General features: G+C 47.6%; 1 protein-coding gene and 1 pseudogene across 1 annotated transcript in view; one reads left to right on the top strand and one right to left on the bottom strand.

Annotated features, from left to right (window-relative positions):
- Positions 1-3,270: 3,270 nt before the first annotated feature.
- On the bottom strand, positions 3,271-4,428 carry LOC122150412 (annotated as a pseudogene).
- Positions 4,429-5,071: 643 nt separating this feature from the next.
- EPS15L1 (epidermal growth factor receptor pathway substrate 15 like 1) overlaps positions 5,072-14,811 on the top strand; it is a 144,680-nt gene continuing 134,940 nt past the window's right edge. The window contains exons 1-4 of the mRNA XM_042781588.1: positions 5,072-5,080; positions 11,465-11,506; positions 12,120-12,209; positions 12,686-12,733. Coding sequence (XP_042637522.1) covers positions 5,072-5,080; positions 11,465-11,506; positions 12,120-12,209; positions 12,686-12,733 — 189 coding nt within the window. The remainder of the gene's footprint in view (positions 5,081-11,464; positions 11,507-12,119; positions 12,210-12,685; positions 12,734-14,811) is intronic.

The following is a 14,811-nucleotide window of genomic DNA, read 5'->3' as shown; positions in this document are numbered from 1 at the left end:
AGCCAACATTCCATGATGTGGACTGACCACAGTTTGTTTTAACCTATTGAAGGCCATCTGGCTGTTTTTTGTGTTTGGCCAGTTCAGATAAAAGTTCTGTGTACATTCATGTTCAGGTTGTTGTGGGAACATAACCCTTCATTTTGCCGGGGTAAATGCCCGGGAGTACAGTTGCTAGATTGGGTGGTAGTTGCATGTTCAGTTTTTTTGGAAATTACCAAACAGTTTTCCAAAATGGCTGCATTGTTTTATGTTCCCTTCAGCAATGCATGAGTGATCCAGTTTTGCCACATCCTCACCAACATTTGGTATTTTTACTTTTCTGTTTGTTTGTTTGTTTTACAATTTTGGCTATTCTGTAGGTATGCAGTAATATCTCATTGTGGTTTTAATTTGCACTTCTCTAATGACTTGGAAGGAGCTCTGGTAGCATAGTGCCTAAGGCACTTGACTGCTAACCAGGAGGCTGGTGGTTCAAACCCACCAGCCACTCCTCGGAAGGAAGGTTGGGCAATCCTACTTCCGTAGTGATAACTGCCTCGGAAACCCAAGGAGGGGTCGCTATGAGTCAGGGCCGACTCGACGGCAAATAACAAGAACAATGACTTGGAAGAAGGAAGGGGCCATCCAGTTCTCAAAGAATTGGCCAGTGAAAACCTTATGAATAGCAGTGAAACACTATCTATTTCTGGAAAACTTTATGAATAGCCCTGAAACACTGTAAACGATGGGCTCAAGTATAGCAAAGATTGTGAGCATGGTGCATGACCAGACGTTGTTTCATTCTGTTGTACATATAGGGTGAGTCGGAGCCGACTTGATGGCACCTAACCACACCAATGGCTATGTTTATTGCCTGCATTCTAATTGGCTTGTTTGCTTCTTTACACTGTGCTGGCTTGCCCTCCAGAGAGGCCAGGTGGGCTGTAAGTCCCCCTAAGTGGGCAGATCCTTTGCCAGCCCTGCTCAGCACCTCTGTTTGACTCTGCCAATCTGACAAACATTGGCATCTTGTTCTCCTTCACAGTACTGACAGGAGGGGGTGGTTGTCAACACATACACACGTAACTGTGCTGCCTCTCTTCTTCTCATGCTGCCTTTCTCATGTCCTATGCTCACTCCCTAGGTGGATTGTGTCATGGGTCCTTTCCCTCGTCATTCATGACAGGTCTTTCTCCCTTCCCAGTAACTCACCCGGCCTGTGGTTTAGAGACGGTGGTGGTGGTGGTGGTTGCCACCAAGTAGATTCTGACTCATCATGATGCATGTGTGCAGAATAGTACTGCTCCACAGGATTTTCAAGGCTGTGACCTTCCATTGATTCAAAGGCTCCTTGCTTTGCTGACAGTAAAGAGCTCTAAACAAACTTTGGTGGTGCTGTGGTTAAGGCATTGGGCTGCTAAACAAAAGGTAGGTGGTTCGAATCCATCAGCTGCTCCACAGGAGGAGATGAGACAATCTACTTCTGTTAAGATTTACAGGCTTGGGGTGTATAGTAGAGCTGACAAGGGGCAAGGTTGTGGTCACTGCTTGGTCACAGCCAACTAGGTACCCAGAGGGACTGAGTAGTTGAACCTGTGGGCTTGGGACCATAGTCGCAGGGGACATCAAGCTCAATTGGCATAACATACTATATACAAAACATTGTTCTACCTCCTACTTTGGCGAGTAGTGACAGGGATCTGAAAAGCTAGCAAGCTGCCATCTAGATGCAACGATGGGTCTCTCCTTGTCCAGAGCAAAGAAGAATGAAGAAAACCAAAATTCATGGAAACAATTAGTCCTAGCGACTAGTACACCATCCGATCTGCAGCCTATATGACTATGAGACCAGAAGAACTAGATGGTTCCTGGCTACCACTATCATCCACTTGGAAGGGAATCTATGTAGGAGATCCTTGATAGAGAGGGAGAACAATGTGAAACAAAACTTAAAATCATTTGGAGAAAAAAAAGGGGGTGGTCCAGGTTTGCTGGTCTGATAGAGCCTGGTGGAACCACTGAGACTATGGATCCTAGCTACCTTTCCGGTCTGGAATTGAACTCACACCCATGGTTTCCAGCCAAACAAAAGACAGGCATATGAGTTGAACATTTACCTGAGGTAGATACACTCCTTGGAGAGAACAATCATGGGAGAAAGAAGGGCTGCTTATGCACAGGGAGACAGCTCAGGGGGGCAGGAGTGTATGGAGAGATGGACACTGGGAAGAGGTAGCTATGGGGAGGAAGTGGGAGGGGAGCTGTTGCATTATGGTAAACTGTGGTCAATGTCATGAGACAGTGTATGTGAACTGCTGTATGGAAAGTGAATTTGCTCTGTAAATCTTCACTCAAATCACAATGAAAAAAAAAAAAAAAGATTTACAAGCTTCGAAACCCGATGCGGGTCAGTATCAGTCAGCAGTGGTTTTGGTTTCAGTTTTCACTTAACTAAAAAATAATCTAAAGTTGCCAGCTGATACAACTTTTCCACAGCTAAGAATGGCAGCAGATTCGATGTCACTATATACAAAAACAAGATAAGCTGAAGCTAAGTGGATGTCCACCATAGTGTCAGCAGGTCGGCGTCATAGTGCATGCCCTGAGTTCTGGCCCCTCCAAAGAGCTCCCTCCCACCACCACCACCCCAGTGGACCACCAAGAGTTTGCCCCAGTTGTTTTGATCTTTTTACAAACTACAGATATGTACAGTTGATAAGATTTCTAGCCAATAACCATGGTTAACACCACCTTACAAATTAAACAAGGAACTCTGGTGGTGCAGTGTTTAAGGCATTTGGCTGCTAACCAAAAGATCGGTGGTTCAAACCCACCAGGCGTCCCTCTGGAGAAAGATGAGGCAGTCTGCTTCTGTAAATATTTACAGCCTTGGAAATCCTATGGAGCAGTTCTGCTTTGTTCTACAGGGTTGCTGTGAGTTGGAATCCACTTGATGGCAGTGAGTTTGGTGTTTGGTACAAATCAAACAAACAAAAAATGCCAGAAACATCTTGAAATGCCTTGTCACACCGATAGCAAAGTGCAGAGTGAGGAGAACTTGAGAGTTCCTTTTCATTTGAAAAATATTTGGGAAGATACACAGCTTTGATACAGCGTCAGGGTGCTCCTGACACCTGCAGCCATTTCATGTAAACCACTGACGACTTGGGGGCACTTTGAAGAGACTGCAGAATGATCATGGTCCAGTTCTGTAAGTAAGCCTAAGGAGGGCAACAGATAGGTCCGAGACGTGCCAGTCACATCTGTCCATCCCCTGCTCTGAGGTATTCATTTACAAGGAGACAGATAAAGAATTATTTGTTCATCTTCTTCCTCCTCCTCTTCTTCCTTGTCTTCCTCGTCCACCTTTTTTCTGGGTAACTGTAGCAGGACCATTGCACCATCAGACTTCCTGTTAAACTTAATTTGACAGCATCCTTCTTGTACTTCTCCTTCAGTTTCACCACCTTGCCAATGTGAGGCACTCAGATTATTCCACATCTCACCCAGCTTTCTGGCCACATCACCAGTGGAGATGCCTGGGTTTGTGGATTTGAGCAGAAGAATCCAGACAGTGGCCGTTTGGGGGCATTGGAGTCTTTCTTTCTTCCCTTGTTGTTATATGCCATTGAGTTGGACCTGACTCATAGTGTGACCCCTCCTTGGGTTTCCAAGGCAGTATCGCTATGGAAGTAGATTGCCCATCCTTCCTTCCGAGGAGTGGCTGGTGGGTTTGAACCGCCAGCCTTCTGGTTAGCCTTAGGCACTACGCTACCAGAGCTCCCTCCCTTAGCTGGCCCATAATGCTTCACTTCCAATCACAGTGTACCTTGTCCACTTTTGGTATCTTATCAAATTGGAATTTTCTCTTCCAGACATTGTCTTCTACCTCACAGAGCACTTACTGGAAAATTTGCCAAAATTGACAGGGACCTCCAGGTGTTTCTTCTTGTGTTCCTCTCTGCATGTCTGTACCAAGAAGGCATAAGCAGACATTGTGCCCTGTGGTTTCTTGGGGTCACCTTTACCATCCTGACTGTATTGTTCATGGTCTGGGCAGTGCAGGGCACCACGTGTAGTTCAGGCTCCCAGCCTTGCTCTAGCTGCCACCATAAGAACCACCTCCGTCCCCGTCTTATCACTCCGGCATCACTGTGAGGCTGCAGCCTCTTCTTTCTTGAGGGCTGGGCCTGGGTTCACTTTCTGTCAGACGTGAGTGGAGGGCAGCGCTTTGCCCACCCCAGCACAAGGGGGTCTTTCTCTGCAGTTGGGAGGTCTCTCCTAAGCTGCTGTCGCACCGCAGGGGCCCTGGGGGTGCTCATGGCTTTGGCCCAGGAGCGGGGACCTGTCTGGCCATCACAGGAACCCAGTGCCGTCTCGGTGCAGTTTTCATCTCTGTCCCAAGGACTTACTAGGGTGGGAGGTGGGGTGGGTGTAGGAAGGCATGCAGGTGTGACTCCTGCTCCCAGGGGGACGCAGTGTGATGAGAGGAAGTTGGGTTCCTCCCCTCCCCCTTCTGCTTCTGCAGGACCAGAAATGTGTGCAACACAATAGAACTTCTAGCTGCTGTCATTGCCCAAGTATACCCAAATGAGTCCCTTTCTTAGTTATCTAGAGTTAGTGTTATATTCTATAACAGAAATTCCACAAATGGGTGACTTTAACAAACAGGTTTATTTTCTCACAGTTTAGGAGGCTAGCAGTCCGAGTTGAGGGTGCAGCTCTACGGGGAGGCTCTCTCTCTGTCGGCTCTGAAGAAAGGTCCCTGTGTCTTCTCGCTTTTGCTCATGTGCCATCTTCGTGTGGCTTAGCATCTCTCTGCGCCCACTTCTGCTTCTAGCATGCTTGTTTAACCTCTCTCTCTCAAAAGCTATTGACTCAAAACACACCATGTACTAATCCTGCCTCATTAATACAACAAACACAACCCATTTCCAAATGGAATTATAACCACAGGCATAGAGGTGAGGATTAACAGCACATGTTTTTCAGTGGGGGTGGGGAATGGACATACATGACACAGTTCAATCCACAGCACCTGGTTCTAGAGGGAGGCAGTGGTGGTTCCATGGTAGAACCCTAATCCGCCATGCTGGAGGTTTGGGTTCCATTTCTGGCCAGTGCACCTCACACACGGCTATCACCTCCCTGCCCGTGGAGGCTTACGTGTTGCTGTGGTGCTGAGCAGGTTTCATTGGAGCTTCCAGACTAAGATGGACTGGGAAGAAAGGACTAGGGATCAACTTCAAAAATCAGTCCATGAAAATCTCTTGGGTCATAATGGTCTGATGTGCCCCTGATCACAGAGATGGTGCAGCAGTGGGTGGGCAGTTTGGTTTCATGGTCATGGTGAGTTGGGGTGATTCGATAGCAGCTAACAGCACCTCAGGAGGTGCACCAACTGCCCCTCAGGTTCTCTATTGGTGACCCCTCGTATGCAGTCTCCAGTGGTCCTGACGTCGCCTAGCACAGCCCGTCGGGGTTTGGGTAGGTGCTTGGTGGCTTTTCCAGACAAGTTGGGGTTTTGTCTCTGCATTGTGGACTGTGGCTCTCATAGGCATTAGAATGTTTTGAGATACCCAATAGCCCCATATGCCCCAAATAACGTACTTCTGTTCCTGGAATCCTGGTCATTGGGAACTTCTTTCTTACCCACCCTGGGATCTAAAGACAACTACTGGATATAGACTTTGTTCAGTGCCTCTCAGCTTGTTGGCAGCAGCGAGACCTCTTGGGTGAAGGTGGAGGCCTTGGGGTCCTTGTGTGTTATCCGAGGGAGCCAGTGACGGGGCCTGGCCACCGGATCCTCCATGGCCTTGTCAACAGAGAGCAGTCATGCTTACGTCCTTCCCGTCTGTTTTTATCCTTCTGCAGAGATACGTCCTGAACACACAGCCTGTGTTGGAGTCTTGACCCCACAGGGCATGCAGGCTGGGTGGTGGAGGTATTGGACGGTCTTCCCGCACTGGTTCCCAGGAGTGTTCGGCAGGTGGCCAGGGGTCTCTGGTGGCGCTGCATTGAAAACCCTTGCTGTGCGGTTGACTCTGGCTCCTGGTGACCCCATGTGTGTCAGAGTAGAACTGTGCTCCACAGACCTTCCAGTGGCTGCGTTTGCAGAAGTAGATCACCAGACCTTTCTTTCAGGGTGCTGAGCACAGTCACCAATGCACCACCCAGGGACTCTGACCAGTGCCATGGGGTCAGTTCTGATTCATGATGCCTGTGTGTATGGCAGAACCATAGTGCATAGGATTTTCAGTGCCTGATTTTTTGGAAGTAGGTCACCAGGCATTTCTTCCATGGTGCCTCTGGGTGGACTGGAACCTCTGACCTTCAGCTAGCAGCTAAATGCGTGCACCGTCTGTACCTCCCAGGGAGTCTGGCTATAGATCTATCTCCTAAATTTTCTCTCAATGTCTTTATCTTTTCTTCCTCAAGATACACATATATATATATACGAACAGACACATAGATATATTTGTTTCTCTTTTCCATACTGCTCTGTTTAGTTTTCTGCTTTTCTAAGATTTCTCTTTTCTGCTCTTTTTTCTGTTTGACTTTCTTCCTCTTTCTTTCTTCTGTTTCCATCACATCTTCGTATTTCACTCCGTACTTTTAGGTCTTTGTGTGTTTGCAGATGCTGGCGTCCCCCAGGGGCCACACGTATTCCCACATCACTTTTCATCTGATGGGTCTTTTCATGCAGCCAGCACGTGGGTGCAGTGGCCAGGTCTGGTGATCTTAACCAGAAGGGCTCTGCCTCCCCATGTTTAATTTGTTCTTAAAAATGTGACAGTAGTCTAGAATTTATAGAACACTCCAACACCTCAATAACAAAAAGACAAACAATCCAATTAAAAAATGGGCAGAAGACATGAATAGACACTTCACCAAGGAGGATATTCAGGCGGCCAACAAACATATGAAGAAATGCTCACGATCATTAGCTATTAGAGAGATGCAAATCAAAACAACAATGAGATACCATCTTGCTCCAGCACTAGTAGCAAAGTTCAACAAGACAGAAAGTAACAAATGCTGGCGAGGTTGTGGAGAGATTGGGACTCTCATACACTGCTGGTGGGACTGTAAAATGGTACAACCATTGTGGAAAGCAGTATGGCGATTCCTTCAAAAGTTGGAAATACAAATACCATTTGACCCAGCCATCCCATTACTAGGTATATACCCTAAAGAAGTGAGAGCCATAACAAGAACAGATATATGCACGCCGATGTTCATCGCAGCACTATTTACAATAGCCAAAACTTGGAAACAACCTAGATGTCCAACAACTGAGGAATGGATAACCAAACTTTGGTACATTCACACAATGGAATACTATGCAACGCTAAAGAATAATGTAGAATCTGCAAAACACCGCATAACGTGGATGAACTTGGAGGACATTATGCTGAGTGAAATAAGTCAGTCACAAAAGGACAAATATTGTATTAGTCCGTTATTGTAAAAGTTAAGGAAAAGTTTATCTATTGGAGGACATTTTCTTTGTTGGTTACCAGGGGTGGGAGGGGAGGGGAGGGAATGCTGTTAGATAGATAGAGATAAATATTGATTTGGGTGAAGAGAAGGGCAATGTACCAAATGTGAGTGACCAATATGGCAGCACTGAGGATGAGAAAGACATAGAGAGTTACATGGGCAGTACAGACAACAAATATGAACCCCTTTGCATATACAGTACTGAGTTGTCAGTGAAAGCAAACATGGGTATAGGGACGGATAGATGGGTGAGCAGGCTGAACAATTGGGTGTGTCTAAATGGAGAGTGTATCCAAGATCATATATGGGGTTGGCAGACAATGGGCCTATAAGTTCATGTGAATGATGTAGGAGATCCTACATAAAGAGGGAGAATAAAGTGGTACAAAACTCAAAATTGTTTGGAGGCAAAAAAAAAAAAAAGAAGGTGGGGACCAGGTTTGCTGGTCCAATGGAGCCTGGTGTAACCACTGAGACTATGACCCCTAGTTGCCCTTCAGGTCTGGAATTGAACCCACAACTGTGGTTTCCAGCCAAACAAAGTACAGGCATGTGAGTTAAACATTTACCTCAAGTAGACACACGCCCTGGAGAGAACAATCATGGGAGAAGGAAGGGCTGCTTATGCACAGGGAGATAGCTCAGGGTGCAGAAGAGTATGAAGGGATGGACACTGGGAGGAGGTAACTGTGGGGAGGAAGTGGGAGGGGAGCTGCTGCATTGTAAATTTTGGTCAATGACATGAGACAAGGTATATGTGAATTGCTGTATGAAAAGTGAATTTACTCTGTAAATCTTCACCCAAATCCTAATAATAATAAAAAAAATAAAATAAAAAAAAAGTGACAGTAGGCAGACACATAGACCCAGAGTGCATTTGGTGGTTACCGAGTGGGGGAGGGAGGAGCCCTGGAGGACAGCAGTTAAGTGCTCAGCTGCTAACCAAAAGGTCGAGGGTTCAAACCCACTGGTGTTTCCTGTAAAGATTATAGCGATCTGGATGGAACCTGGAAAACCCTAAGGGGCAGTTCTGCTCTGTCCTATAGGGTTGCTGGGAATTGGGATCAGCTCAACGGCACACAACCCCCACCACCACGCAGAAGAAGTCATTGCTTATGGGACACGGAGTGTCTTTCAGTGGTGGTTGAGTAACCTGGAGAAGGGGAGTGGTGATGGTTGCACAGCAAGGTGAATGGCATCAGTGTCACTGAATTGCACGTGTAGAAAACGTTGAAGTGGCAAATGCCCTGTTGTATATATTTTTGCCACAGTAAAAACAATAGCAATAGGACAGCATTCAAGGTAGCTTTTAAGAGACCAGAGAACCCCTCGTCCCCGTCTCTTGTTCAGGACTCTTTCCCCCTTGTGCCATGTCTTTAGCTGCATACACGCCATCTTTCTGTACAACGAGCACACTGTGCATTCTCCACTTCTCTTTGCTCAGTCATTTAGCAGTGGGCTTGTGCACTGCTTGTTTCCTCTCCCTCCATAAACCTCCGGCACTTTTCCTGCATCAGGTGTTATTTCCAGCACTTGACTGATTGCTCGGTGTATCCCCAACTGGCTGCCCCTCTCCGCCCCCTCCCCACCAGGTCATCTCGTGAAGCTACGGGAACACATTAGGAAGTGCTCAGACTTGGCTACAGAACAGGCACGATCCAGGGATGACCCTGAATGGCCTATGGTTACCCTGTCTAATGGGTGCAGTCTTGGAGCTCCATGGGGCCACACCAAGATCTTGGACCCCCTTCCTGCAGCAGGGAGTGATCTGTGTCCATTTTACTCCTGGCAGTTGGCCCTGGACTGGTTGCCTTTGGAGAAGCTATTCTAATGGCTGTAAAAGGAGTGAGACAGGACCTGGGGCCTGGGGTCTTTGGGTCTGGTCAGCGTCTGCAGGGTGCTGCGACTCATGTGCTTCTGATGCACAGAAGCCTGTGTTCTGACTTTGGAGTCAGAGAAAAGCTTTGAAGGGCTGGGTGCTTCTCCCATGTGCTCATGGGAGAGCTGCAGCCCTTGGCAAGTGGATTGATTGGCCTCCACTGCCGCTGTTCCCAAGTGATTGTGTTGTTTTTGCTGGAGTTAAGATTTCTTGGTGCAAACAGTCGACATGCTCAACTCCTGCAAAAGGGACATGACAGTGGCATCCTCTTACCTCTTCCAACCCCACAAGGGGGAGACAGAATCACCATGAGTAGCCCAAGGCTTATTCCTGTGAGGCCAGACACGCCACCACCCTCCAGCCTTTTACCAATTCTGACACCATCTGTCCCTCCCACAGCACCACTACTTCTCTGCTGGGTTCGATAATTTGTTGCAATGGCCACACAGAACTCACAGACAACCCTTATGATTATGAGGTTTATTAGGGAAGTAACAGGCTACAATTCAGGTCAGGAAGGTGCTCAGGATACAATTCTTTCATCAGGACAGTCTCCCCTGTGCCTTGGCCTCTTGGCCTGGCCTCTGCCCAGCTTGGACAAGTGTTACAAAGCTCTTTTAGCTGTGCCAGTAGGTGCACCTAGAATGTACCCCACTTCACCAACAAACCGTCACTTTGCCAAGGAGGACAAGCACAGGGATGTCGGTTCCAAGGACATGTTCCATACCACCTCTAGCTCTTCTCTCTTGATGGCAGTGAGACCTCTTCTTCTGCCTCTGTTATATGCCGTCAAGTTGGACCCGACTCATAGCGACCCCTCCTTGGATTGCTGAGGCAGTATCACTATGGAAGTAGATTCCCCAGCCTTCCTTCCAAGGAGTGGCTGATGGGTTTGAAATACCAGCCTTCTGGTTAGCAGTCAAGTGCCTTAGGCACTATGCTACCAGAGCTCCTTCTTCTGCCTCTGTTGTTGTTGTTATTTGCCATGGAGTCGGCCCCGACTCATAGCGACCGCTCCTTGGGTTTCCGAGGCAGTATCACTATGGAAGTAGGATTGCCCAACCTTCCTTCCGAGGAGTGGCTGGTGGGTTTGAACCGCCAGCCTTCTGGTTAGCAGTCAAGTGCCTTAGGCACTATGCTACCAGAGCTCCTAGTAATCTGGTGGGAGTCACAAAGACCATGGCTAGAGAAGCCATACCAAGTAATTCATTGCACCACAACTGCTAACCAAAAGGTTGGAGGTTTGAGTCGACACAGAGGCATGTTGGAAGAAAGGCTTGATGATCTGCTTCCTGAAACATCTGCCACTGAAACCCCTGTGGAGCACATTCTGCTCTGACACTCAGGGCGTTGCCATGCACCATAGTTGACTTGAAGGTAACTAACTCCACAGAATGAAGTCAGGGCAATTTACTTCTGTAAAGATTTACTGCCATGGAAACCCAGTGGGGGTCACTGTGAGTCGGAATCAACTTGGTGGCAGTGGGTTTGGGTTTAGCGGGGGTTTAGAGTCCCTGGGTGCTGCAGTGAAGTGCTCAACTACTGGCTTCTCAGGAAGCTGGCAGTTCAGACCCACCCAGAGGTACCACAGAAGAAAGGCCTGGCAATCTGCTTCCATGAAGATCGCAGCCACCCTGTGCACTGTAGTTCTACTCTAATAACACAGGGGTCACCATGAGTCAGAAGCAACTCTATGGCAACTAACAAACAATAACAAAGAACATTAATAGTCACTTTTCCTAAACCCTAAGGAGCTCTGGTGGTGTAGTGGTTAAGGCATTTGGGTACTAACCAAAAGGTCAGTGGTTTGAACCCACCAGCTGCTCTGTCAAAGAAAGATGAGTCAGTCTGCTTCTGTAGAGATGTACATCAGTCGACTTGATGGCAGTGAGTTTGGTTTGGTTTTGAGTTTTCTAAATCCAGTAGGTATAATATCTGTGTCTGCAGATAAACCCAATTCTGTGTACAGAGGACGTTTAAAGTATGTGAAATTTGATTTTCACTTTGGAGTATTTTAGTAATGACAAAATTGAGGGGTGACATTTTTCTTTAGAGGGAGGCGTATGTACTTTTGACCAGTATTTGTGCTTCTGTTTATAGATCCCTGCTGGAAATCCATTATATGAATCTTATTATAAGCAGGTAAGTTTAGCACTTTGTGTTTTTTGATTGAACTAGCATGTAACTCCACTGCTCCTCTGTCAGTCAGTCATCCTGTGGTGGGTGGCTTGCATGTTACTATGAGCCTGGAGGCTGTGCCACTGTATAGCATGTAATTGAGAAACAGTGGTGGTTGAGTGGTAGAATTCTCACCGTCCACGTGGGAGACCCGGGTTCTATTCCTAGCCATTGCACCTCATGCATTACCGCTGCCCCGTCCATCAGTGGAGGCTTGAGTGTTGGTAGGATGCTGAACAGGTTTTAACAGAGCTTCTAGACTAAGACAGACGAGGAAGAAAGGCCTGGTGATTTACTTCTGAAAATCAGCCAGTGAAAATTCTGTGGATCACAGCAGCCCGATCCACAGCTGATCGTGGTGATGACTCAGGACCAAGCAGCATTTTGTCCCATCATGCACAGGGTCACGGTGGTCAGGGGCTGACTCAGCCGCTGCTATCAACAGACATGTGATGGAACTGGAGAGCAAAACTCTGACTTAAAGCAGCATGTGGCCTCTTTTCCCTTCTGTCCCAGGTGCCTGCCCTGCTGCTTCCCTGGTGGGGAAATTCTCTCAGGGCTTATTCTCCTATTGCAGGTAGACCCGGCGTACACTGGGCGGGTTGGGGCAAGTGAAGCTGCACTTTTCCTGAAGAAATCTGGACTCTCAGACATTATCCTCGGGAAGGTGCGTGTGGAGCGGCAGCACTCCCTCTCTGCCCTGCCTCCCCAGAGGACGGAGGCCTCCTGTGGACAGAGCCCTTCTCACTGGGCATGGTCAGGCCACCGTGCGTCCCTTTGCCTGGAGCCGGTAGATCCAAACTGGGGTAGCAGCCTCCCCAGCCCCATGAGGCTAAGCTCTCTCGTGTCCTGACAGCGTATCAGTTCCCCCTGGGTGGCAGGCTGGAATAAGCACCACTGCCTTTGGGTGAGGGGCCTGGGCAGATGCCCGTGGGAAGACTGCCCACCAGTTTCACACCTCTGGGCAACCACTCACCCACTGTGTGCTCTTGGGTGGACCACCTTCTTGCTCCTAGCTTTAGGAGGCTGTTGGTCTGAGGCCCTCAGCCCTGGCAGAAGGGCTGTTATCAATGGCTCCTGCCCTCACAGGCAGTCAGGAAGTGGTTGGTGGTCATGCTTACGGTCATTTTTGTGTTTCTGCAGATATGGGACTTGGCTGACCCAGAAGGTAAAGGGTTCTTGGACAAACAGGTACATACATAGCCACAGAGTAAGTGGGGCAGCTCAGCCCAAGCCCCGCCGGCTGTCTGACCCTGCGTTCCCCTCACCCTCTCCACTGCCCATGTTAGTAGACAGACCTGCTGTTAGTGCTGGTCACTCCCACATCCAAATAAAGGCCTTTGTATACTCAGAGCCAATCTTCTTGGTTAGTGTGTCTCTTAATATTGTGTACTAAGTTACAAGTAGTTAAAAATTTTTAATACTTTATTTTGAAATCATCCTTGGTTCTCATGTTGTTGTTGTTATGTGCTGTCGAGTCAGACCCGACTCATAGTGAACCCCTCCTTGGGTTTCCGAGGCGGTCATAGAAGTTGGAAAAACAGTTCCCTTATGCTCCCACCACCTCTCCCTAGTGGTATTATGTTACATGGCCATAATGCAGTTACCAAAAGCAGCAACTGTGAACAGTGGTGCCATTCTAGAGTCAAGACCAGATTCATACTCCGCCAGGTTTTGCATGTATACCACCACACTCCTGCTGTGTCTGTACAGTTCTGTGCAGTGTTATCATTCGCGCAAATTCGTGTAACTACCACCACAAGCAGGACACAGAACGTTCATCACCCTCTGGAACGTCACTTGTGCCACCCTGGCAACCCGCACTCTGTTCCCTACCATGGTCACTTTGTCATTGAGAGAATGCTCTGTATGTGAAATCCTATAACAGGTACAAGTGTCTTTATTTTTTAAGTGTATTTAATAATGTATTTATTAGTGATAGTGATAAAGGAGTCCCTGGGTGGTGCAAAAGTTTAAGTGCTCAGTTATTAACCCGAAAGTTGGAGGTTTGAACCCATGCAGTGGGGCTCAGAAGACAGGCCTGGTGATCTGCTTCTGAAAGATCACAGCCTTGAAAACCCTGTAGGTCAGTTCTACTCTGCACACAGGGTCACCAGGAGTCAGAATCCACTTGATGACAACGAGCAACAACAACAATAGTGTTAACATAGTTGGTTAAAAAATACAAGTTTATTATAACAATTTTTGAAAGTGGAGGGAAAAAAACAGTCTGAAATAATCGTTTATAACCCTACTACCAGGAGGCCAATTATGTTAGCATTTTTTCATACTCATTTCCTATGAGTGATTTTAAATGAATCTGAATTGAATCCAGCCCAGCTTTTCCTAAAACTGTATTCTGTGGGACATGGCCCCTGGGGTTGCACGCTATGGCCAGGAAAGCGCCTCAGGCCTTCCCTCCCTTCTTTGTGGTCTTGGGAATTCCTAAAGGAAAGATGCCCATTCATTCTGCCTGGCGAAGTTCCTCCGAACTCCCTGGTCCCGTGAGTGCAGATACCTGTGTTGCCCTCAATTGGGCATGCTGCAGGTGTCACCAGGGACGTGCCGATCTAGTGCTCATCTATGTGAAGACTTTTTTTTTAATGATCTAATTTTTGTGTGTGTGTGTGATTTGGGTGAAAGTTTACAGAGCAAATTCACTTTCCATCCAGCAGTTTACACATATGTTGTCTCATGACATTGACTACAATTTACTCCAATGCGACAGCTCCCCTCCCGCTTACTCCTGATAGTTACCTCTTGTGAAGATGTTTTCAAGACCAGGATTGCACTTGTAGCTTTAGAACAGTTCGTTTCTTAGTCCAATTCATTGTCTTTAAAAAAAAAAAAAAAAAAAGATGATGCCGCATGTGGTTGCTAAGCCCATGGCATGGCCAGCTCTGGGTGAGGGGAGGCTGTGGGGATGGAAGGGACCTGACTGTCTGGCTTGGGTCCTGTGTCCCCATGTGGGAGGGTTGCAATTCACATTGGACCATGGTGGGCACAAACCCCAAGAGGATGCTCTACTCGGGGGCAGGCGGGATCTCAGCAAATATCAAATATCAATTCTAGAATGGCTGTGTCAATTTCAAACCATTTCTGAAAACTCAGTATATCTCTAATCTGTGATTTGTGGTCTGGCCCAGGTGAACTCCCCCACTTCTGCCATCTAGCGTTTCCTAAGTGGTTGTTGTTGTTGTTGTTATGTGCCGTCGAGTCGGCCCCGACTCATAGTGACCCCTCCTTGGGTTTCCGAGGCAGTATCACTA

This window comes from Orycteropus afer, unplaced genomic scaffold (genome assembly GCF_000298275.1).
Source record: "Orycteropus afer afer isolate SDZICR_OR568_19922 unplaced genomic scaffold, OryAfe1.0 scaffold00136, whole genome shotgun sequence".
Lineage (NCBI taxonomy): Eukaryota > Metazoa > Chordata > Mammalia > Tubulidentata > Orycteropodidae > Orycteropus > Orycteropus afer.
The sequence above is the reverse complement of the archived record's forward strand: the minus strand, read 5'-3'. Positions and strand labels throughout refer to the sequence as shown.